The sequence below is a fragment of the Protopterus annectens genome, chromosome 1.part0 (assembly GCF_019279795.1).
Source record: "Protopterus annectens isolate FY-2018-M chromosome 1.part0, PAN1.0, whole genome shotgun sequence".
In the NCBI taxonomy this organism is placed as follows: domain Eukaryota; kingdom Metazoa; phylum Chordata; order Ceratodontiformes; family Protopteridae; genus Protopterus; species Protopterus annectens.
Window position 1 is genome coordinate 1,810,738,583 of NC_056725.1, and position 26,746 is coordinate 1,810,765,328.

Here is a 26,746-nt window from a genome sequence, read left to right on the forward strand (position 1 = left end):
TCTTGCCACAGTTATTGTTCAAGAAGGCAGACCAGTAGCCTATGCATCTAGATCTCTTACCCAAACTGAAATACAATATGCTCAAAAGAACTTTTGGAAACAGTATTTGCATGTTCAAAATTTCATGATTATATTTATGGTTGAGCTATTCAGATTGAAATTTATCACAAACCTCTAGTCACCATTTTAAAGAAGCCTGTGCATTCAGCTCCAGCGAGATTCCAAAGAATGATCAAATTGCAAAAGTACAATTTCAAAATGGTCTATACAAAAGGCAAACTTCTTTATCTTGCTGATACCTTACCCAGATTGCCCAGAAACATGACAGCAGAGCTTAATGCAGAGAATTTTGACTGACGTCATGGAAGTGTGTAATTTTTCTACCACCAGATTTGAGCAGAGAGATCATATAAAGACTGAACCAATATTGCTAAAGCTCAACCACTACATTAAAATGTTGGATGGCAGTCAAAGCAATCTAGTGTACCACCTGATGTGCAAACTTATTTTCCTTACAGAGATGAGCTGTTGATGGACGATGGCATTTTTCCAAAGCTCCTAAAATTGCTGTTCCTGCTTCCTTACATGAATATATCCACATTTTCCATCGTGGTCACCCAGGTTCCGAATCTACCAAAAGAAGGGTGAGAGGACTACAGTAAACTCTCAGCTGACCAGAACTTAAGCAACCAGAAAAAAAATATATATATGTATATACATCCAAAGAAATACAGTACAGTATGAAAATTTTCAGTGTTTCCACATATTGTACTTAGTTTTCCCCGGGCAGAAACATACCTTACATTTTGAGTTTTAAAAAAAGAATTCCTTAATTCCTTTTCTCCCCATCCTGAGAACAACTCAAACCAAAATAAGTCAAGTCAAAACACTAAAATGTCAACACTCGCTCCACACTCAGTCTGCATCAGAACACACACTCTTCAGCTTTCATACATCGCTCCCATCTCTCACACAATTTCACTTCTGCTTTCATACATGCATATTCTGTCGCTCTATATTCAATTCCAATCCCCTCAGAGCACCAATGAAAACCATTCCGCGTGCCGTGCTTTTTACCAGAAAAAAAAGTTTAAAATATTATTCCAGCCAGGCTTTTAATTACTGTATTTCAATATTAAAATCAAATCAATACAGTGTTTACGGTATGGTATAGGGTACAGTATTTGTCAGGTCTATTTTTAATAGTAGCCATCAAGCAACCAAAAACTAGACTTCTCTAGCAACTACCAATCCCCATGGGTGCCAGTTAACTAAGAGTTTACTGTAGTATATTGGCCTTCTCTAAAAATAAATAGAAAACAAAAACACTGACAAAAGTACTTTCCAATAGTTTAGTATGCAATAGTACAAAAACGCATTTGCAAAAAGAACCACTTCAGCCAAGTCATGTTCCTGAACAAACTTGGTCAACAGTAGCCACCGATATGTTTGAGTGGAACAAATTGGCATTACTTAGTGCTGGTAGACTCTCATTTGAACTGGTTCGAGATTGATTTACTACCTAATCTAACAACCACTGTCGTCATCACCAAGTTGAAATGTCATTTCTCACTCCATGGTAGTCCACACACAGTTACTTCTGACAATGGTACCCAATTTACCAATCAGTGGTTTCAGAAATTTTCAAAAGAATGGGACTTAGTCCATCAAAGCATGATGATACCGATTTTAGACCATGTGGAGAATTATCCTCCACAATGGAAGTAGGGACAGCATATAACAGTGATGTTAGCCTTCGGCTGAAAAATTAACACCCAAGGCCGTTATTAAAAGGTATAGGTTTTTTTTTTTTTTTTTTTTACAAAACTTTAGAAAAAAAGTGTATAATCCAAAGATCCTAATTCCACCACTAAATATCTCCCTTAGGAATATTCCAAGAACAAACTTCAGCTGTTTACCCATGAGCTCTTTACTCTCCCTAGGACAGTAACAATTTTTTTTTTTTTTTTTTACCAACTTATAATCAGATCCCATAACCTCTCTATGCACTCTCCGCTAGCCAAATAGATAACCTTTAAATGGGGCACTTTTACAGCTCTTCCTTCTGGGTACTCTACATCTACCCAGATGGTAGCAAAAATGTTACCCTACACTAAACTACTAGAGGTAGTAGTCTCTGAACGCCTTATATACCTAAATACTCTATTTAAATATGTATGATTCACGGAAATATCTGAACTTGTACAATCTTTCATAATAAAAATTAAAATTACATTCATGGCAATATTAAACTACATTTTAAAATCACCCAAGTGAACTTTAAAAAATATTTTTGAGTTTTACTCTCCAGCTGCAAGAAAGCTGAACTTACCAGAACAGTAGATGTTCAAATGATCACTACTGCAGTAGCTTTGGCTATATTGGTTTAATCAAGCCAAGGATAACAGCTGAACAGATTCCAAAGCTTCAGGGCAACTTTCACATGCCCGAACTGTCAAGTATCTGGAGCCGAGCCATCTAAAAAGACGAGCCTGAACATGAAGCCCTTCAGAGCTTTCCTTCTTAGAGAGAGGGAGGCCGAGCCCCGAAAGGGCAATGCTATGAACAAAAATAAATGTCCACACCCTGGCATAAAACACCCACAAAACAAAACTATTCAAGTAGATTACCCAAGCTAAACTATATTTGGAAGGTGGAAGGCGAGGAGTGCAGGAGCCCCTGGAGACTGGTCCTAGTGATCTTGACCTAGAGAAGGAATAAAGCTTAGTGTTTTGTAAAAGAATGAACAGAGGGCCAAGTAGCAGTTTCTAGAATACTTTTAGAATCAAACCCTTTTCAAAATATATACAGCCCCAGAAGTGTGGGTCTCATCCCTATCTGGAATAGTTTTGTTACTGTGAGTATAACACAAAGGGAGAGCCTTAGAAAGCCATTTAGGGATGGTCTCTCTAGACACTGGTCGTCCCTTCTCACAAGAAAGGAGTAGCTTATCCAAATATCTGAAAGATTTACTTCTGTCAAGTTAGTACCCAAGTTGTCAGTGGACATCCAAGATGGAGTATTCTCTCACTCCTTTTTAGGTTCAAGGAAAGGCAGGGAGACACGGTTTAGCTTAAAAGTAAACTCTTATAACACTTCAGACATAAAAAGGTTAGTTCTCAAACTCTCGCCCTCTAAAAAAAAAAAAAAAAAAAGAGATCGGGGGGTAACTCACCATAAGAGCTTGCAACTCTGATACCCTTCCTGCATATATCAGAGCAATCAGTACAACTGTTTCCACGTTAAGAACCTCAAGTCCACCAGATTTTCTGGTTCAAATACAGCAAGTGTTAACTTCTTTAACACAAAATCTAAGATCTTAAGGAGGGGCCACTGCTTTTCTTGGAGGCCTCTTAAGCAAATCTCCTTTCAAAAACATTTTGACAGGAGACTCCTTTGAAAAAGAGGATACATGGGAAGACATGCTGAAATGGATGATAAATGAACCTTGACAGAGGAATAAGAAAGGCCTCAGGATAGTAACTAACAAAGATTGTGAGACCAGAGAACTAGGTCTGAATGGGTGCAGATTACATTGTTAGCACAAACTAGCAAACCTTTTTCATTTGATAATACAAAATCTTCTAGTAGAAGGCCTTCTTGCCTCCATTAGTACCCGATGAACATCCTCAGTAAACAGGTGTGTAAAAGGAATTAAGACCATATCATCCAGGCAGCCAACTTAAGAGGATTAGTTTAGGGTGGATCAACCACCCCTATTCTTGTCCATACTCTAGTAAATACCTATGAACCCAATTACCACAAGGGCCTTTTTAAGCCTAGCCATACACCCCAAATCTCTGACAAGTTTGAATACCCTTGATAAGTAAGCATGGGCCTGGGAGATGAACCATTTACAAATTACCTGTTTGCATCAGAGACATAGGTGCCAAACCAGGGATGAATTTCCAGTTTGCCATCCAAATGTCCACGTTGCACTTGAATTGGATAAGGGAGGAACGAAGAAGCTTGTAGTAACTGTCCCCAACCTTTTCCAAAAGAAGGGAGAACCACAGTTGTCTGGGCCAGAAGGAAGTCACCACATTGATCTTGAGGGACTCTAAATCTACAGAAGTCCCTTGGATATTAATGGAAAGGGTGAAAAAGCATAAACACACACTCCTGTCCAAGGAAAAACAAAAAAAAGCCCCCATCTTCCAGAGAATCTTACGGGTTCATAGGCTGGTATTAGGCTATCGGCCCTAGGGCCGATTCAAACCTAGCCATAACAATTCCCTGGAGATTTCTTCCCACAATATTTACCTCTCTGTCTAGCAGGGCGACTGACATGATCCCCGGGGTGAATTTCCTACCTCCCATCCAATCCAGGTTCCTTTTGAATAGGGCCAAGGAGGCGCTCTGCTTGACATGTATGGGCAGCCTATTCCAGAGTATGGGGAGTCTCCGGGTCAGGAACCTATCCCTCCAGCATGTTTTGTTCATTGTGATGACAAGGTTTAGATCCCTGGAGCGTGTGGCTATGAAGGACTGGGATTTCTTTAAGTGGAGCATGCCCAACAGCTCAGGGTTTGACATGGCCTTGTATGGTAAGAAGAGATCACCTCTGAGTAGACGATATGCCAGAGTATAGCTGGAGTTTTTTTTTTTTTTTTTTATATATAGACGGTCAGCATATGGCATCTGCTTTAGGCCTGTGATTCTTTTAGTGAGGTATTTCTGTGGCCTTTCCAGCTGTTGCAGAAGTCTTGAGGTACATACCAAACTGGGCATTATACTCTATATTGGGTCTAATGAGGGATGAGTACAGTGGGACAATGACCTCCTTTTTTCTGGAGGAAAAGCTCTTAGAAGGATTTCCTGACTGTTGTGGCAATGTGGTTATCGAAAGTGAGACCACTGTCGACCTGTGACCCTAAGTTTCTCATCACACTTTCGAAGTTTAGTGTGCTGTCACCTATGCGGTAATTCATGGGTACATGTTTTTTTTCCAAAGTGGATAACTATACATTTCTTGGCATTAAGCTTGAGCCCATGGCTCTGGCACCAGGCATATGTTTCTGTAAGGCCATTTTGTAGAATATCCACATCATTTGGGGATTCAATAATGGCTCCCAGTCATCTGCCAACTTTGTTAGCCAGAGTCCCTTAGTGCTGGCCTGTACTTCAGAAAAGTAGATGCCAAACAAGAGTGGTCCCAGGACTGAGGTACTCCACTTGTCTGGCGCTGGATTTGGAGTCAGCTACTTTTACAGTCTGGGTTCTGTCAGTAAGCCAGTTGGCAACCCGTCGAGTGACGTAGGATTTATGCCCAGCTCAGTAAGTTTATCTATGATTCCAGAGTGGGGGATGGTGTTGAAGGCTTTGGTGAGGTCCAGATAGGCTGTGTGGACCCTCGCCCACAGCTCTGGAGACCGATTTGCAGAAGTCAGTCAGGTACAGGAGACATGACTGGCCCTTCACAAACCCAAACTGGGTGGGGTCCATTGCTTGAAGGTTGCCAATGTCTTTGTTTAAAAGTTCCATGATAGTGCGTTCCGTGCCCTTACAGATCAGGCTCTTCAGACTGATGGGACAGTAGTTCCAGAGATCCAAGGTGGATCCCCCCTTGTGGAGTGGGATAACTGTAGCTGTGTGCCACTCAGTGGGCACGAAGCCTGAGATGAGGCTATGATTAAACATGACACTTAGGTGAGGTGCCAGTTAATTTTGTAGTTCATGTAGTACGCAGCCTGGGATGTCATCTGGTCCCATGGATGCTGTATTCTTAGCTTTGGAGAGTGTGGTTTCTACCTGTGTGGCCATGATTACCAGAATTTGGTAATCTTTTGGTATTGAGATAGACCCTTTAGGGGGTGAAGTTGGCACTAAATTCGATCTGCCAGGATATTGGCAATATCCTTGGGATCAGTATATTTAATGCCATTCTGTTGAAGCTCAGAGCAGATCTGAGCATTGCCATTTAGATTCTTGACATAACTATAGAATGCCTTGTGGTTGTCTTTGGAATCTTTGGCAATTTTATTTTCATAACTAGCTTTTGAGGATTTTATGAGGGATCTCAGCTTCTTACGGAGGCTGGTGAGGGAGTCTGTTTTGCATCCTGGGATTTTCCCTCAGAGCTGCACGCTCTAGGGACCTAGACCTGGTCACCACAATAAACAGAACATGCCGAAGGGATAGATTCCCGTCCCAGAGACACCCCATACTCTGGAATAAACTACCTATCTACATCAAACAAAGCTCCTCATTAGCACTCAAGAAAAATTTTGATGATTGGATGGGAAATAGGAAATTCACCCCCAGGGATCACCTCTGTGGATCAGGAAAATAAATTTTCTTGGGTGGCAAAAGCCAGGGTATCTTTTTGGCTGGGCTTGTATAGGCCCCAGGGCAGATAGCCTAGTACCTACCTATGAACCTAATCCTCTTTTCTGCAAGAGTTTCTTTCTTCAGTTATATAGTTTGTTTACAGCAGGGAACCACTAGACTGGCTTCCTTTTTTTTTTTTTTTTTTTTTTTTGGAGGAGAGCATCTTGGCTCTATTTGGGATGGCACGATTCATGCATGAGTGGATGTGCTCGTACAGTGCCTTAGTGTAGGATTCTGCAATCGAACTTTTAGATTCCGTCTGCATGGGTGTCATGAAGTTTGTCACTTCTGACTTCGGTAGCATGAAGTTGGCTTTGGAGAAGTTTAAGGAGGTTTCCTTACTGGGGGGGGGGTGGATGTCAAGGGTGATTTGCTTATGGTCAGACCTGACCAATGAGGAGGGGGGTGACCAGTGGTGTGGAGCATCTATCTCCCATGTTGGTAATGGCCAGGTCTAGGAAATTGGAGCCCTTGGTGGGACAATGGATTAGCTGATCCAGGGCGTTGGAATTTATGAATTCCAAGAACCGTTGGGAAAAGCAGTTGATACCAGAGTAGTTTTCCCAGTTAATGGCAAGGTAGTTAAAAATCACCCAGTATTAGGGTGTTTGGTTGTATCTTAATATTTTCCAGTATGTTTAGAAAGGTGTAGTGAGAATCTTGGGGCATGGTGGGGGATCTGTAGCAAGCTACAATTTGGATTGCAGTCTTACCTAGCATTAGTTGCACCTGGAGAATTTCAGATGCATTGTGTTGGGCAACTACACTGGAAGTGTGAATATGGACACTCCTCCACCTTTAGTCTTTCGTTCTTGGTTTTGTGGCTGGAAAGTGTGGCAAGAGTTGTAGCCTGGTATTGCAGGGATGCTCTCTGGAGCCTTAAACCAGGTCTCAGTTACTGCACAGATATCGATGTTCTCCATTTTTAGGAGTGCTTCGAGAGAGTGCATTTTGAGGTTTAGACTTCTAGCATTGAGTAGCATTACCTTCAGATTTTGCATGCTTGTATCCGTCAAGGTGGCAGTTTTGTCCTTTGAACCTTGCCTAAAAAAGCACTATAGGGGTGGCAACAGCATTAGCCAGTAACCTAAATCCCAGGGGTGACAGGTGCAGACCATCTCTGGCAAAGCACTGTGGTTTGTCGATCATGTCTTCCCAGGCAGACATGATACTGACCGATACTGGATCCCCTTTGATGAAGTCAATCATTTTGTCCTTATACAGTGGTATCACTCTAGGCAAAGGCAGGATGCTACTCAGGGCAAGGGTCATACCTGCCTGGGCCACATGATCCGAGAGCTCTTCCATGTCTCTCTTCATGTAGTCCAGGGAGGTACGTCTCAAGTCATTCACTCCAGCATGGACAATGAGTCATATTTGTACTCGTTGTGGAGTGACTTGAGCGCATGCGTTATGTGGCGGATCCTGGCACCCGACAGGCAGATGACTGTAATTTTCTCCTTGTTCAGCCTGGTGAGTGGGACAATGTGCCTGACTATACAGTCACCTAGGACTAAGTGTTGGGTACATTGTCTTGCCTTAGGGGCCATTGCTGGGTGGCACACTGGTGTTGTGAGCTGTGTCACTTTGGTTGTGACTGGTGTTAGTTTGTATTTCAGCTTCGGAGGTCCTTGTTGCTTGGGCAGGTTAATGTTAAGGGCCTCCGCATATGTGGGTTTAGTGTTGATGTGTGGGTGTTGAAGGGCTATGAGTTGCTTGAGGTGTAGTGCAGGTGTTGACCTTCTCTTGACTGTACCACAATCTTGGCCAGAGACAGCTTTGCTTCCAGTTTGCCTATGTAAGTGCATCTCTCGCAGATTGTAGTGTTGGGTGGTAGGAGGAGAAGGTGGTATGTGTACATGAGGCAGTTGCTGCATTGCCCCAGTATGACCAGATTCACCAGAAGCTGACCCTTGGACATGCCTGTTTAGATGCTTTTTTTTTTGTAAGTATAAGAGCTGTTTTCCCCTACCTTTAGAAGGTACTTTGCAATTATACGCTTTCTTGACAGTTGATTCTTCAGACAGGAGGAAAAAAGGTGTACTACAGCACCAGAATTACCCATTCTAAAAACAAATCTTGCCTGTGATGTGAATAGGACCTGTTGGAAAAAGACAGGCATGTATCCCACAGATTACCCCTTCTCAGGAACAGGTTTCTCATCTATGTAAAGCAGAGTTCTGCCCTTAGCCAACTCAAGTTGAACTTGGACAACTGGAGAAACAAGAAATTCATCCCTGTTTGGCACCCATGTCTCTAATGGACATGCACAGCCAGTACATAACTGTCATCAGGGCCCTGAAAGAAAAACCAAGGGTACCACAACTTTAGGTCTGGGATGTATGGCTAGGCTTAAAAAGGGCCCTAGTGGTCATTAGCCTAAGTACACACCTATGAACTAGAGGAACTCCCCAGAGAAGGATCAAATCTTGGAAGAGCCCTAATCCAGTTTATCTGCAAGGGTCTATCCTCAACTTGCTCAGCCTGTCTGCTACACAAGTTTTGCTCTGATGGAATGCAGGATGCCTGTACAGGGATATTGTACTGTGAAGGTATACCCTAAGCTAACATGGCTAGCCTGGAAAGGGGATATGCCCTGGTTTCCCATTGCTTGCTGATATACCACGAGGGGTATCGTCTGTAACCACTTGAGGTCTTGGGAACCAAAGACGGTTCAGAGGATTGACTGCCTTGATCAGTATAAGCATTTCCTTGATACTTATGTGCTTGGGTCTGTCCTTTGTGTCCCATACCCCCCCCTGCACTTTTATCTCTCCTGAAACAACTCCCCAAGCAAAGCCCAAACCATTTGTGGTGACAAAGTGCTTTAGGGCAGGAAGGGATAGGGGAGATCCAAAATCCTGAGCAATTCCCTGGCAGTGTCAAAGTCTGAGTGTAAAACCTTAGGAACAGATCTAAACAATAACTTACGTTTTCCTGCGGAAGGAAAGCTTTGAATTAAGGTGTCTAGATGGCATTCCAGGAACACAATCCTGTGTGAGGAGTCGAGAAGGACTTTTGAACATTCTCCTGGAATGCCAGCTTATGTGTAAAAATCTCTCACCCAAGAGAGATTCCTAACATTTTGAAAAAATTAGAAAGACTTGGCAAAGCTAAAAAAAAAAACCATCCAATTATGGGAATATGTGGATACTCTGTAGCTTGCAATGAGCTATAACTGGAGCTAGACACTGAACACTCTTGGTGTAGTGGATAGTCCAAATAGTAAGGCAGTGAACGGATGACGTGATCCGGACAGATGGACAAAAAAATGTTCAGAGACGTCTGAATGAATACATCTTTTAAGTCTGGTGCTACCAAGAAACTTGAAAGAGGAAGAAGGGGCAACAGGTTGAGAAGTGACAACATTTTCAATTTGGGCACTATTACAAACACGTTTAGGAAAGATGCAGAACTTTTCTCCAAGCATTTTCTTTGGCAATAGGAACATCCTTGAATAAAGACCCTTCCCCACCTGGGAAAGAAGAAATGTTTCTATTACTCCTTGGGGCATCATGTGATAAACAGGTAGAAACAAGACAGTCTGATCTGGATGATGAGGAATGACCCCCTCGAAAGGGGGCATTTCCTCCCACTATATATCTGTTACCCCGACGAACGACTTTCAGAACCCATGTGTATGAAAATCTGTTGCCAAAGAGAGATTCAGACTTTCTGTAAGAAAAAGGGACCAGGGTGAGAGAGGTCATAAGGTCTCTTGACTAGTCAGATTTGGACTGCCCTTGGTTTTCAGAGGCGAGAGGCTTTTTGTAAAACTGCTAATATCTCTTCTTAAAACATCTTTATACCTGAACTTTGAGACCATTTATTCTGTTTTTTGGGGGCAAAATCTGGATGAGAAAATAACAAAAAAAATAAATAAATAAATAAATAAATAAATAAATAAATAATCAATTGGACAATTTGGAAAAGGGATGAAAAAAGTCAGATTCATCGGACCAACCTGCCCCTTTCAAACGTTTTGATCACCTCTGCAGCAGAGGGACCAAACACTAAACTCTCCCTTTGACAGAGATTTAAAATTTCATTTTTATCACCATCTGGGATTTTCTAAGACTGCAGCCATGCAAGTATCGGCGGTTATACTCATGGAAGTAGTAAACCAAACACACAGTAGTGGCCTTTGCAGTAGAAAAAAAAAAAAGTTATTTAAAGCAGATTTTCCTCACTAGAAGAAACTGCAGAAAAAAAAAAATCACATTCATCATGCTTTCAGAATTTGTTAGGGGAAAAAAAATTAACACGTGTACTTACGAAGTATACACCCCCCCCCCCATATCCATAAACAAATGTTCCCATTCTTATCAGAAAGAATAGGATTGGAATTAACTAGATGATCACTTTGCTACCCAAGTGCTTAAGGCTACAGCTGCTGGGTCAGCTTTGGGAATAATGTACATAAATTTAAAAGACTGAGAAATGTTATGCATCCTATCTGCCTTTTTAAAGGTCAGTTGGCTGACGCATGTAAACTGCTGGCAGTCTCACACATCCTCTGCAGCAGACAGAAAAGGAGGAATGGGTGTAGTTTCTAGAAAATCCTTCTGTAACCATTTCTAGTTGTTTGAGGAACAGTGAAACCGCAGTTCTCTCACAGAAAACACTGCCACATTCTAGCAATAGTGTCAGAGAAAGAGACGCCCCTACAGGGTAAATAGGAAACTGAGCTCAGTCTCCTCCTAGTCTGAAATCAGAAATCTGAGGTCTCTGCATCTTCCTGTTCAAATTCAGAATCTTGAAACTCTTCCGGAAAAGAGGAACCCCTCATTCTGTTATCAGAAACTACATTACAAGAAGGATCAACAGCCAGAATTAAACCTTAAGCCAAACCTAGTAAACTACTCCCAGCCAAAGAAATATGAGAAGTAGATACATGCTTAGCTTTTCATTTCTTTTTGATGGAGGAAGGGGAGACAACAAAAGCAGGCCAACCGTGTTACTACTGCTGCTTCCTCAGGGATGGGCACAACATTCTAACATGGAAACCTTCTCCCACAAACAAGAGTGGTTCTCCCTTGCCAATGAGGAGACCCAACAGTCTAAGATGATGTGGCTGTAGGTGTTACACCAGAGGGATCTGGGGAAAAGGTGCTGTCAGAGGTGCAAATGGCCACAGCAGAGTCACCCACCCATGGCAAAGGCTGTTAACATAATTTTTAAAATTTTTGTGGTCAGAAGGTTCACCTCCTAAAGACATGAAGTAGGTAAATTGGCAAGTCTCAGAGACCAAGACTGAGACAGAGAAAAATATGGAAGAAGTGTAGCAAGCTACTTCCGTTCCCCGACTAGTAACATTTCACAGAAGATGGCAGCTATACCAAAGGTTGGCACAGAAGTCAGCTGCAACTTGCTAGCATGAATGGATACTTTTGCCTATTCTACCTGTGGAGATCAGGGGAACAATGGCAACAGACTAAACATGGCACCAAGCAACATTCAGCTGCTCCACAGGAATCCCCATGTGATCCCAGACAAGTTGAGAGATGAAATTCCTCCCAACATATGCAGGGACTAGCCTGAAGTTTTCTACTAGTGTCCAAGATTCAACTCCACAGCAGTCATCTTTGTAGTATTTCTACTACATCATGGGAAGTGAAATGGTATCCCTGCAAAGGAATACTACCTGTGCTACTTGCAGTCATGACTGTAGCCTTTCAGGTCACCAAAGCTCATAACCACAGAATGGGTGGGAATCTTGACCATCAGTTAATTAAGAGCTTTACAATATTAGTCAACAATCAAAGCCCTTCAGTCTAGTACAATGCCTATAGCACTGCTAAATCAATTTCAAGCTTCCCTGTACTTTCAGTTGTAAGCAAGACTCAATTTACACTTCCATTTGCGGCATATGTTTCTCGCTTAACTGCAGAGATCTACCTTCTTTTCTGATAAGAACCATAACCTACAAGTTGTTGGTGCAGATGTGCATTCTAACCACTTCAAGCTTAAGTGAGCGTAATACCGGCTTGCACACAGGAAAGCACATTAAAATTTGAACCCAAGATAGGATGCCTATTAAATATAAATGTGGAATCCTCAACACCAAAATGGGTCATCTTCATGCCTTGGCTATGCCCTGTTAACAAGTTTATGAGATTCATACACAGAAGCAGCAGGGCATACCCTTGGAGGGAGTTCTCTACCCTCCATGAACATATTCAACTTAAAATGCCAACACAAACAACAAAATCTCAATCCTGAAACAAAGGCACAGAATGACAAACAGCAGCAGCCCTTGGACCCTGCACTGTTGTGCCACTACCCCCAAAATACTTGCTGGGTGTTGTGACCAACATATATCATTCAAGAATTGCACAGAAAGCTGAGAGCACCTCTGAAAGACAGGGATATTACTGACAAAAGGAAAGGCGAGTACGTTATTGCCACATGCATTCTCCAAGGGTAAATACACACACACACACACACACACACACACACACACACACACACACACAAATCTTGCAGCAGTCCTAACTCATACGCTCAGCTACTCAAGTCTCCTTTCCAGCACCCTGAATACACTTTCAGAGAGAGACTGAGGAGTGTTATGTCTAAATGGAATTGCCCCCTTCTGAAAACAGGGAATACTACCCCAGTAAACTATTTCATAGTTGCTGTCTCAGCCTTCTATGCTACACCTAAAGTACAGGTTAAATCAACCCAATAAATCACAGGTTTGACACCGTGAATCGTGTAACCAGTAAACATTTCTTTACATGAACTGGAATTGCTGCTGAACTGCTTTCATTTTAAATATTTTGAGAAAACTCTACCTATAATTCTTACATTTTCTGGCTTTGAGGAGTGACAGTATATACCCACCTGCATAAGCTTGTCTAGTTTGTCTTTCAAGACAAACCACCATGTGACAAATTAAAGAGAGAGATCTGTATGGTAACAGCATTCCATAATCTTCCCCAGACTTCATTTTAAGACTCAACTCCAGAGAGGTCAGTCTTTGTAGTATCATCAACAGCATTATAAAAACACATTTACAAGAGAGAATGTACTGCAAAAACAGTAGGAACCAGTCTCTTCTGCTAGCAATAGTACCAGGAAAGGACTGATCACTTTTATAAAACAAAACAATCTTAGATTAACCATTTAGCACACAAGGAAAGTATGTGAAGGGCACAGCTTTTCCATTAACAGGTAACAAAATAGTAGCAGGATCAGCCTTATGTGCAAGTCTTGTGTGTACTGTACAGATCCTGTCTAAGGTTGCTTCGTACAGAAGGGGCAAAACTGTACACCAGGTTTTGATCATTGCAGTTTAGGGGGCATTTTAAATGGCAATGTTTTTATTTTTCCATTTCTGGGTTGTGGCTCATTTTTAGTGTAAGCCAATGGATTGCCATTAATTCAATACAACTAGCTGCTTAAAAACAGCAAAAGTATGCGACTAATACAATTGAAGTACCATTAAGCAATTTCTGACATTTAATATTCATTGTTCATTCAGCATTTTATAGTGGTACACACTGCAGATTAGATCACCGTTTTTCCTAAAGATATATTTATATTAAATAGCTGGCAAGGATTAGAAAATTCTAAAGGGTGTTATGCTAGAATGACAAGTTTATAATTAAAGCATACAGGGGTTAAAACACTGCTTCATAATGGGCAATAAATATGAAAATTAGAACTATGAAGAGAACATCTGCAGAGAACAAGGGTGATTATACAATATGAGGCTATATACATTAGGCACACTTTTGACAGGAAAATAGGTAAACTGGGACAGATACTGGGTGATAATCTAGTTAAGAGTTAGCAATGAAACAATTACTCTCCACTTTACTTAAGGAATCCTCTACATAGCTTTATAGCTCAGGTAAGGCGGGGGTTCCCTTACAGCCCAACTAAAAATTTACATATATACAAATTTTAACAGACCAAAAGTAGTATCTTCTGGTGGAGAGAGTGGATTACGTGTAACCAACACCCTTATATGAATCTTAAAGGAAAGAAGTACATAAACAACCTGCAAAAAGGTAGACTCCTGTATTAAAAATATTTCACTTAATCATTTTTATTTGCGTTCTTTTTGCAGTGTTCTTCATTTCCCAAACCAAAACTGTAGAAAATAAATTTGAAATGTAATATCCCAGCTACAGATATAACTCTTAAGTACAATGTTTCAATGGGAAGTCTAACTGCAGATTTATCAAGCAATCCCATTTAACAAATCCATCAGTACCACTTCTCCACAGTTACAAAATAAATTGCTCTTCAGAGAGAAGACACCATTGGAGAATCCATATCCTACCATTTCTCTTTGTGCTCTGGCACCATTTTACAGTTGCTGAAATAAGCATTTAGTCAGATCTCCAAGGAAGTACACCATACAGTATCAGTACTTCATTTCATCCTCATGCAGTGCTACAAAATCAAGCAAATCAACTGACATTCAGTTCAGTTAAAAGTAGTGACAGTAAGCACAAGTCAAAAGTCAGAGCTAAACACTACTACCAAGCCATATGTATACTACTTACAAACTGCCTCTTAGAAGCAAGTGGGGCTGCTTTCTACATACAGCACAGCATTTCCACATATGTCATTGTTCCTGTACATTTCATTTGGGCTATGCCCACTGTAATCTGGCAAGTCACATTTCAACGAAATAACAATTCACAAAAATGTTAAACCCAACTGCATGGAAACGATCCCTACATGTAGGGCGGCAAGAAATATTGTGGAGTAGATTTCTTCAAGTCTCAGGGTTCAAATAATCTAGCAAAACATTTCTGCCAAAATATTTCCTTTGGATTTAGAAAGGCAGCTTTGGATGGGGGCTGTTACTTACCGGGTCGCTATAAAGCCAAATGAGATTTGTCAGCTTGACTGGTCAAAAACTGCAATATCATCTACTGCAAATTTAATATATACATGCCTTTTATTATGCTACAAAAAGAAAAACACAGAGACCTTAGCTACAGTAATGTTCACAAGCATCTTTTTAATATCTTCTGTGATCAAGAGTAAAAGTAAAACAGCCAATCATTTACTTTCCCGCTGCGGCCAATTGGTGTTTCTTGCTCAGTCGGGAACGGAAGCAGCTTCTACACCAAAAGTACACCCAAAGAAAAGTCCGATATCCCAAGTGCATCTCAAATATCATCCCCACTTAAAAGAACGCCAAAACATACAATCGTACTTGCTACAAACATTGTGCATATTGTTATAAAGTACAGAAGGCACTTGCCAGTAAACAATCACATACCACCCCCCCCTAACATCAGCATCCTGCAGTGTTTTGGAGTAAGTACTGACCAGTTCCTCTTCCTCAATCACTAAGCGCAATCACCCATTTGGCCTATAACTTGTATGAAATGTTCACAGCCTCGTCACTTTGATGCCTCACCCCCCCCCGCCCAAAAAAAATATACTGCAAATACACATGAACTTGCATTCCCACTCTTGCACAGTACATCACTACAGGAGAAGTAACAGAGAAGAGAATGTAGAATTTTTTTTTTTATTAATGTTTAAAGTCAGGATTTTATGACTAACAGCAAAAAAGCACAAGGAACAAAGCAGGTTTCTGTTTTGCCAGTTAAAAAACATACCTGATTTTTCTCATGTTTTGCTGTAACCCAGCATATGCCAACATAGTCTGGCCGGTCAATGGTACTTCAGAGGCATTTTTTTTCTCTATTGGTATATGCTCAAGTTACAATGGGCATGCTGGTTGGGCTGTCTAATCAGCATTCTCCTTTCTGAGCAGAATGAGCAGTCATTGTATAACTCAGTACAACACGCACTATTACACCGTAGTAAGCAGCTGCCTACTATGGAATGATCACTTTAGGTTTATGGGAGATTACTAGGCCAAAGGTTCAAGAGCACTTACAAGCCTATCCAGTTTTACCCAGACTTTACCCAATTTTCTATCCCTGGGGAAAACAATGGTCAATAAGTGGGATTTTTTTTTTTTTTAAATTACAGACAGCCTCTATCCATAAGGGACATGGGCGTCACCCCAGGAGTGAATATGCGATTTCCCATCCACTGGCCCATATTGCACTTGTCAGGGAAGAGCTCTTCACCCCCCCCCCCCAAAAGTATGCCAAGTTAATACTCATCATGCATCTAAGAGACTTTCAAAATAACTAATGTAAAAACCGCTACCCCAATTATTTGAGAAAATAGACTGATAAAACTTTTTTCAAGTCCGGGAATAAATCTATTTCATAAAACAAGCAGAATTGGGTAAGATGTAAAAATCTTCAACTCTTGGTGCCAACTTCAACTGTAGTACCAATCAGATTTTTATGGATAACATTTTAAAATCACCCTAACATACAGAACATTTATGTTGAGATTTTATGCAGTAATAAGTGCCCTTTCAAGATAATCAGAACAGCAGAAGAGGAGACTTGTTTATACTGGATTTTGAAGATTATGTTGTCTTATCTACTGTTCAAATCTGAACTGAATCAGGTATGCCAGATATATCATACAGACAACTTTATTTGTACAGATCATAAAATAAAATGGTGAAATGTTACATAAAATTTCAAAAGTTAAGTTAATTTTGATAGCTTGACATGCACAGCAGTAGGTCATTAAAAAAAAAAGTCAAATTTTCCACATTTCCAGAGGCGTGCTATGTGCAACAGTGCTACACCTTTATCTGCAACCTTGTGGGTATTGCAAGTACTACTATACACAGTAAACAGATGAATTATCAAGCAATCCATAGAAATGGTTAACATTTAAGTTAGACAAATCCACTCATAAAGCTACACAACCCTGGCTGAGTAAAGGATGTCCATAGACACTCCAATCTTGTAAAGACAGTAGTCTTTTTCCACTATGGACATCCACTGGTAAAATCATTCCAATTTGCTTACTATTTTCCTACAACTCATCTCATCCATCGTTAACATAAAAAAGTGACCTGTTTAAAGTAAAAGGACTGCACCAGTTGTATTTAGTCTGTGTCACAGGGGTCGACAGTACCTATTATGTAAGACAGTACGGACAACAGAAGAGCTGCTTGAGCTGTTAACAGTAGCCAATAGGCTTCTTTCAAGATGATGATTGTCACTGCAATGTAGACCAATGGCAGGTCATATTCATGTTATAATTACAATCCCAGCTACTGATTTCCTGGTATTCAAAGTAAAGTGACAAGATAAAACACAGCAACACTTTCACCGAACTGACTCCACCAGTCATTCAATATGCACTTCAAATGGATCAAATAAAAGCCAATGTACTTGTAAGATGTATACTCTTTCTAGCCAATACTTCCCAATCCCAGAACTGGGACGATATTTGTGGGTTTCATCTTTTTATTACTTCCAAAGCAGTATACAGAAGGTTTCTTAATGTTTAATTGACAACTTAAGTTTCCTTCACCCACTAGTACACAGTGCTGAAAACATTCCACAGCTGCATTTTTTATGGGAGAGATGGTTGGTCTAGACCAAACCATCACCTGCATATAGAGTCACTGCTTTGAAGTACACAGTTCAATAAAGTGAAGTACTCTAGTAACACTAACACCTGATCTGAAACATATGCAAGCAAAAGTTACACTGGCTACAAACTGAAAAACCTAAAACAAATATTTTTTGCAGGTGGGAGGGGCAAGTCACTCTGTACTCCCTTCATCCTCAGCTTTACACATCCTAACTCAGATCACACAACAATGTACCAGCAATAGACAAAACCACATTAACACATTTATTGGGGGGGGGGGTGCAGAACTGAAGAATGTCAGTTGTACAAGTTCCCACTACTGGAGCAGATTACCTGATATAACTGGGAACATTTAATATTCTAACACAGCTAATTATCCATGTTATTGCAGCACCACCAAACAGTCACCCAGTGGTGTGCACATTGGCTCTAGATAATGGTTATTGTTCATGCGACACCCCAAACCCAATAAACAAAAAAATGGGGAAAGGAGGATGGTTGCCAATCTCCAAATAGTCTATGCTCTCTTAAAGACATTCAAAAAACATTCCCCTGTTAAAAAATTATTTTGTTTGAGCATATTGCATCAGTAGCCGTGCAGATGGCATTAAGAACACTATGGTCTTCCCTGAACCTGGAAACTGCATAATGCAACATATTGGTAGATGGATAATCTGGATATAGACCCCGCAGACAACTCAATTATGCTGCATAAGTTTGTGACAATCTTGAAACATACAGATTGCACATGCACATAAATCCCAAAAATTAAATGCAAAACTACCCCACACATAGTGTACTATAACACTAATATGGAGTATATATAGGCTTTGGATGTCATGATAGCAAAAATCTACAAGATAGCATTTTTTTTTTTTACAGCTGTCCACATTTTAAGATTACAAAAAAAAATTAAGTTTCCAATTTCTCAGACAGCACTTCAGAGAATAAACTCCAAACCACACCGAGGCACATACCTATACACATTTGCAGCAATGTGCTTTCATAATGGGACTGTCACAGCTGCATTCTTGATTTTATGTTTAACTTACAAAATATGAAAAAAATAAATAAAATACATTGTGTGGAAACCAGAAGGCAGTATCATTTCAAAAAGTTAATACAAAACCTACTTTACATGTTATTAGGCTGGTATAAAAAGGACAGACCTGTAAAAAACTACGGAGCTTTATTTTTATGCCACACAAGTAGTCATAGAAGCAAGGTTCAGGTTCTGTGTTATACAAGATGCACTTTCTAAGTTTCTGAACATCTTCCAGTATACTAGAGAACTAAGACCACTGAAACTCTTGGTTTATGACACTATGAAGTGACATTTTTTAATAAAGCCACACAGTGCTAGTTCTGTTAGTACAGCAATGTACCCATGTCCCTTTGTACTATGGCACTCCGTGTACACATCAAGGAAGACTAAGACCATGGCAGCTATTCACAAATAATTCTATCCGTTATCTAAATAGATGTTTCAAAAACTTCAGAAACAACGACAAAACCTATATGCAACACACTATTAAACTGAAAAGAATATAATAAAAAGATGAAATACATGAAAAACTCAGCATCAGTAAGCAAGATGAGCGCTTAGACATGTAATAGTCAAACCTTTCCACAACTGTGTTTCCTTTGGGCATGTCATGCTCAATGAACTGCCCGTGCACCTGCAACTTCCACTGTCAAATACAAATGGCAGGTAATGAACCGCACATCAGAAATATGCATAATAGTGGCACATTACCATCGAACGAAAACTGATGAAGCAAACGATACACTATACTCCCTTAAACTGTATACCAGGCCCAGAATATGTCAGCTTGCACACAATTTTGGACACTGTTTTTTCTATATTGTCTACAAACAACCGTAGCAGTGCAGTCCACCCACTTTGTCACCTCGGTGGTAGCTTTCTAACAGAAACAGTTAGAACTAGTAACGTGCCATCATGCTTTAAACTAGATCAAGTATAAACAAATACCTGACTAGAATAAGTTGATGCAGTTAGTCTTGAAAATCCAGAGAATTCACCCGGATTACCATATAAAAGTGTAACACCGTAGACTATGTACATTTGCTACAGATAAAGAAAGATGCACAAAAAAGTTACTACACTTTATACGTTCCAAAAAGAATTATATTTCTCCACTGCTATCAAAATAAACACCTTCTAACTAACATCGGTCTGGATAGATCACCATCAGTATTACTTTCTTAAATCAAACATCTTCACATTACTAAATAAAAGCACCCTGATTAAACTCACCTTATACTTTCCCGCTGCGGCCAATTGGTGTTTCTTGCTCTGTCGGGAACGGAAGCAGCTTCTACACCAAAAGTACACCCAAAGAAAAGTCCGATATCCCAAGTGCATCTCAAATATCATCCCCACTTAAAAGAACGCCTCTAAATTAAAAATAAGCCGGAATGAACACACGCGCGCATGCGCTTATGGGAGTGACTCGACTCACTTTTACTGACGGCAATATTTTAATTGGCACACGATTTTAGCGTGATTTCATAAGACCCATGAGTCGTGTAGGCTGTTTAAGAAAGTGCGACACAAAAGCAAGAAAAATGGCGACGCCGTAGGAAAAGGCTAGGGAGTGCAGACGCGTCATTAGACGCGCCGCCATCTTATAGTCTAGTTACAGCAGAAAGCTTCACTCTTTAAAGGGTAATAAACAGTAGTCTTTTGTGTTATGTTTAAAAGGCTGCATTGTTTTCTTTTGCCATTTCGTACTTATTATTTTGAAGTATTTTACTACGTTTTTTTGTTTTATTTAAGGTAGTTTGAGTAGTAGTTTGCGAATAGCTGTTTTTTGTGCCTTTTCTCAAATAGTACTAAAACTTGGAACAAAATTAGTTAAGTAGTAAAATAAATGTGTTAATTGTTGTAGTTTATTGCTTCAGAAAACACGAAGAGTTTTAAGTTTTTTTAACGATGTGTCAAAACAGCTCTCGCCTCTTAAATTTAGGACCCTTTTTAAAATATTTCCAGTGTTAAATTGAGAAAATGACGGAATAAGAAACATGAGTTAGTATGTAACTTTCTAAAGTAAGAGAGGTTTGCGACTAATTATTTTCGTAATGTATGTATTTACGTGCTGGCAGGTTTTTCGTATTTATTGTCGTAGTTTATGAAGTGTAAGCCACCACATTTTAACAAAATCGCCAGTTTTGTGGGGGGAGTGGCACAGGTAGAGCAGAAAACTTATGCACTTTTTTAGCGGTCTGTTTTTTTTTTTTTCTTTTTTTTTTCAGGTAGCTGTATTTTGTCAACCTTTTGTTTTCTCTTTATCCTTGTGATTCTCGAGCATAACTGGATTACGTAAATTCTCCTTTGTGAGTTGAGTGATTGGCAGCCCTTCCACACCAGCTGAGCCAATATGAACATTCTCGCAACACGCTTTACGCTTCTCAATTTCTTTGCTCAGGAATTCTAGATAAAGCCAAACTATGATAAACAAATGCCCACATCAGAGAATAATTTTAAATGTTACTCCAATTCATTTGCAAAGTTAATAGAACTACACAGTTTGCTCTAACATGCATTTTCTGAGCAATAATTTATTGTTTTATTTGACATTTGCTTACCGAGAAAGTCACTGCGCATAACCCATCAGAGGAAGGCATAGGGAGAAAAACATTACATGGATATAAAGCAAGGCAAAAATTCTTCTCAGATACAAATTAAAGCAAAATTACGTGAATATAAAGTTAAGAAAAATATGAAAGCATATCAATACACTTGAATACAAGAATTACTAAATTAGTTGTAATGCCAACAAGATACCTCGTGGGTATTATTAGACTAACAAATGGATCAAGTATAAATTTGAAAATGCGATTGTTAGTAGTGTATTTCAGTTTAAAATGTACCTGAGGAATAGAGTGAACGAGTACATGTCAGAAGGGATACTAACAGATGAGAGAAGGAAAGAGAAAGAGGTTACTAGTAGATAGGAATTACTGTGGAGCCAGGTGAGTGTAGAGAAAGGAAGAGGCGAAATGTAGAAGAATAGATACTTTGGAGTAAGAGTAAATAGTTTAAGGGGTTAAGTGGTGAGCAGATATTACGGTAGTAGAAGGATAGAAAATATGGAAAAAGTAGTGTGAATTAGCCAGTGATGGAGCATGATCAGAGCCAGTTATTAAATAATTGTTTAAGTGAAACTTTTGTGTGTGGAATTATTGATTGACTGTTGGGGCAAAAAAATGAATCAAAATCTGGGATAAATGTTCTACGATATGAGGGAGAACTGAGTGGTATGCCTCCTGAGGCCCTCGACGCAACACCATCTGGCCCCAGAGAGTAACCAAAATTTTTTTTAAAAAAGTGAAAAAATGCTGTGCCTTCCTCCAGTCACACAAACTTTCCAGCATGTGCTTACTTACCTAATTGACTGTAGTTGTACACACCTAATTTTAGCTGCAGAAGTAACTATTCTGTTTAATGCTAATCTTCCTATTCATCACTGATAGGTTATAGTCAGCCTTGTAGCAAGCTCGTGTTAGCTAAAAACATTCTCGAGCTAAGTCTCTACCCAGAATGCCCCCTCTCCCTGTTACCCTAGATCTCGTTTGCTGCATAGCAGTAAAGCCGCGTTTCAGAAGAGCTCTCGGCTAAGAACATTTTATTAAAGATATAGAGCTATATTCTATGGGTTTTATATATTTTATCTCTCCTTCGATAAATAGTTACTCTACCCCACTTATCTTTACTGTCAGTGTCTTCTAAGGTACCATCGTTGGTACTGTCCTTTTTCTCCTGAGTTGTTTCCCTCTTCCATTTACTTTTAACTCTTGACAATAATGAGTGGATTCCAAGGGATACTTGGATGTTTTTCTTTCTTGGGCTTGTTCTTTTTCTTGTAATATTTTCCATGTCAGGATGTCAAAAAAAAAAAAGGGAATGTCAGGATTTAAACTGTATTTTTATGTAAATTACCTAATCATGACTTATTTTATGATTATGTGTACTGTTTGGGTGTGTCACATCTCTCTATATACATTCTCCGGTGCGACATCTGTGTTTTTGTTTTTTTTTTTTTTTTTTTTTTTTTTTTCAGCCAGTGCCCTCTTCATGTGTATGAAATAAATCCTGAAAAGAGTACTAAGGTCTTCCTTTTTTCTATTACGGAGGTCTCAACCCCTCCTATTAAAAGCAAAGAGGTTCCACTCAGACTCTTTTACCATCTGGTGATAAGGACAAACCATTTTGGTACCAGTATGTACCTCAGCTCCGAGTATGTCGACACAGAGCATGTTGAAACCTTTGGAACCATTGCCAGCTTCAGCACAGATAAAGCCCTTGGAACTGATCATCCAATGTACTACCACCTTAGTTCCAGTAGCTGCCTCAGCTCTGAGCATTTCTTCGGCACCGACCTTCTGAACCATTTCTGGCTTTGGCACAGATGCAACACTTGAAAAATATCATCCAGCTCACTATCACTTTGGTTCCAGTACCTACCTCTGCACCAAGCATGTTGATACCTTTGGAACAGATCATTCGGCTCACTATCACTTTGGTTCCAGTATCTACCTTGGCTCTGAGCCTCTCCGTCGGCACCGAGCATGTTCAGATCTTTGGAACCATTGCCTGCTTAGGCACAGATACACCCTTTGGAACTGATCATTCAGCTCACTAAAAAAGAAGTTATGTCTTACCATAACGTTCAATCTGTTTTGTAGATCTTTGTTCATTCATTACAGCTAGGACCTCTGTTCCGTCCTCTGAACCGAAATGGCAGTTTCCCAGCTTGCGCAAGCAAAAACCCTCTCCTAGTTACTCCAGATCAAGTTTGCTCTCCCTAGATAAAAGATGTAGTAAAAGAAAATATAGTAGGAGGCTCTGTCAGAGCAAATACCCTAACCGGGAGTTCCTAAAGTGCACCAGGAGTCCAGGTAGAAGGAAGGAGGGCGGGAAGTAATGAATGAACAAAGATCTACAGCACAGATGTTATGTTATGGTAAAACATAACTTCTTTATCTGATGTAAATCTTTATTCTTTCATTACAGCTAGGACCGAGTCCCCAGCTACTTGAGTCCTGGGTGGCCCTAAGGAAGGATATTCCTGAGCACCATAAAACCAAAAAATGCTTGTCCCCTGGAGGTCAAATCCAATTTGTAATGAGATGTAAAGGTATGAGGTCTTGTCCAAGTGGCTGCTGCACATATCATCCATAGAGGCTCTGGAATGAAAAGCTACAGAATTAGCCATAGATCTGCTAGAATGAGCCTTCCTTCTGGAAGGTAAGGATAGCTTATTCTGTTGGTAGGTAAAGGCAATGATGTTTCTAAGTCAAGAGGATAAAAGTCACTTTGGAAACAGGTTTACCCAATCTGGTTCCTGCAAAGGCCACAAACAATTTATCTCTTTTTCCCGAGAAGATTTAGTCCTGTCCAAATAACAAAGCTGCCAATGAACATCAAGGGTGTGCAAAAGGTACTCCCCTCTTAGAATGCCAAGGAAAGAAAACCAGAAGGTCAATAGACTGGTTAATGGAAAAGCCAGAAATGACCTTGGACAAGAAAGACGGGTCAGTACAAAGGGACATCCTATCCTTGTGGAAGATAAAGTAAGGACTCTTGACACTCAAGGCCTGCAGCTCAGATACTGTTCTCGCTGAGGTAAGTGCTACTAGAAGTACGGTTTTCCATGACAAAAATTTCAAATCACATGAATCAAAGGGTTCGAAGGGAGAACCTGAGAGAGACTGAAGCACCAGAGTCAAGTCCCAGGGTTGTACGGGAGGCTTGACCAGAGGTTTAACATGTAATACTCCCTTTAAAAAGGTCTTGCATAGGCGGTATGACATAATTAAATAATCCTCAAGAACATTATGAAAATTAGCGATAGCTGCTAAATGTACAGTGATCATTGAAGCTGAGGCTCCTGCATGTAAAAGAGTAGTCTGGTATTGTAGGATCTTTTGAACAGGCATAGAGAAAGGGTCTAAGTTCTGGTCTTTGGCCCGAATGAAGAACCTAGTGCATTTACTAGAATAAACTTTTCTAATGGAAGGTTTGTGTGAGGCCAGAAGAATTTCATGAGCAGGAGATGGGATGTCGGGCAACCTGGCAGTCATTGAAAGTGGAGGAACCGAGCTGTGAGCTTGAGACTGCGCAGGTTCGGATGAATCAGCCTCTGAGTATGAGGAGATAACAGGTCCTGGAAATGATCCAGGATCCACAGGCTGTGAATCAGATGAGGCCATAGAAACGTGAACCAGACTTGACGTGGCCAGTAGGGGGCAATGAAGATCACTTTGCTTCTCAACCTCTGAGCTTTCTGGAGAAATTTTGGGATGAGGGGAAACTGGGGGAAAGGCATACAGAAGATCCGGGGGCCAATCGTGCGTTAGAGCATCCCTCGGTGGTTCCCCCTGAGGGGTGATCAGGGCAAAATAGCTTCTGCATTTGTAGTTTAGAGGGGAAGCAAACAGGTCGCAGCAAGGCTTGTCCCAATCTGCTATTACAGGGTTGAGGGACCACTTGTGAGGCATAAAGAAGTTCCTGCTCAAGATTGTCCGCAATAAGGTTGGGACTCCCAGGAATGTGTGTTGCTATAAGAAAGCTGTTGGAAATGATCGCTCAGTGCCAAATCCTCATGGCTTCCTGACACTGGGTAAGACCTGGTTTTGCCTTGCTTGTTGATGTACCAGATGACTGACATGTCTGACTGAATTGCAATGGGCCTTGAGGGAATGGATGAATGGAACGCTTGCAACACTAAGAGAACTGCCATCAGTTCAGGACATTTATGTGCAAGTTGACCTCCATGGCGGACCAGGTGCGTCTGACAGTCTTTCCCTGGAAATGCCCCCCCCCCTAATCAAGAAGCATCCGTGGGCTGTGGAAGGCAGGTCGACATCAAAAATTTGTTTGTGGCTTCATCCACCATAGCATTTCTTCCTTGCAGTGGTTTGTAAGGCGTATTGTGGTTGAGTGGGTGAGCTAGCAATGGCCATTGTGCTGTAAGGAGCCACTGCAGGATTCTTATGTGCAGTTTTGCCAGTGGTACTAACGTAATGGCAGTTGCCATAGAGCTCAAGAGTTGCAGTACAAAATGTGCTGGTACATAGGTCTGAGGAAGAAGGTCTTAGATTGGTGTCTTATTTTCAAAAGCCTGTGAGGGGGAAGAGAAGCTTGACAGGATGTTGAAGACCGCTCCAGTAAATTCCAGTGTCTTCTTTATTGGGGATATTTGAGATTTGTCTTTGGTGATTGTAATCTTCAAGTGCTTCAAGTGGAGAGCAAGAGCTTGAGTGTAAGAGAGGCTGCGGACTAGAAGATTCCTGGTCTGAGCGGTAAGGAGCCAATCGTCTAGGTAGGGAAACACTTGGAATCCTTGTAGTCGAAGATGAGCTACCACCGCTGTCATATATTTGGTGAACACTCGGGGGGGGGGGGGGGTTGAATGGCAGTGCTGTCAACTGGTAGTGATTGGCTCCCAGCCGGAAGTGGAGAAGCCTCCGGGAGCAGTCCTCCATCTTTTTGTGGTAGTACGCATCCTGGAGGTCTATAGAGCACATCCAGTTATCCCTCCCTAGGAAGGAAAGAATGGACTGTATTGTGACCATCCGGAATTTTTGAGGTTTGATAAATTTGTTCAATAGGCTGAGATCCAGGATTGGTCTCTAGTCCCCTGTCATTTTTGGCACTAAAAAAGAACTTTGAGTAGAACCCGGATCCTGTCTTGTCAGGTGGAACTGGTTGGATGACATTTTTCCTTAGCAGCTTTTCTATCTCTGACTGCTAATTCCCTCCGATTGGGTGGTACATTGGGGATTCGTTTGACTGGTCTGGGAGTTGAGTCGAAAGGTATTTGGTAGCCTCTGGATATTATTCTCTGCACCCAAATATCGGTAGTAATAAGATGTTAGGCTGGTAGATGCAGAGAAAAACGACCCCCGACAGCTTCCAGAGGGAAGCAATTGGGCCGCT

The 26,746-nt window shown here is 40.7% G+C and overlaps 1 protein-coding gene across 1 annotated transcript in view; it reads right to left on the reverse strand.

The window, feature by feature from the left end:
- The window catches only part of ZNF131 (zinc finger protein 131), a gene marked incomplete in the record, with an annotated part of 567,140 nt that extends 546,943 nt beyond the window's left edge, over positions 1 to 20,197 (reverse strand). The window contains 2 exon segments of the mRNA XM_044069710.1: positions 517 to 630; positions 20,060 to 20,197. Of these exon segments, the coding sequence (XP_043925645.1) occupies positions 517 to 545 (29 nt within the window).
- Between the last annotated feature and the right edge of the window lie 6,549 nt (positions 20,198 to 26,746).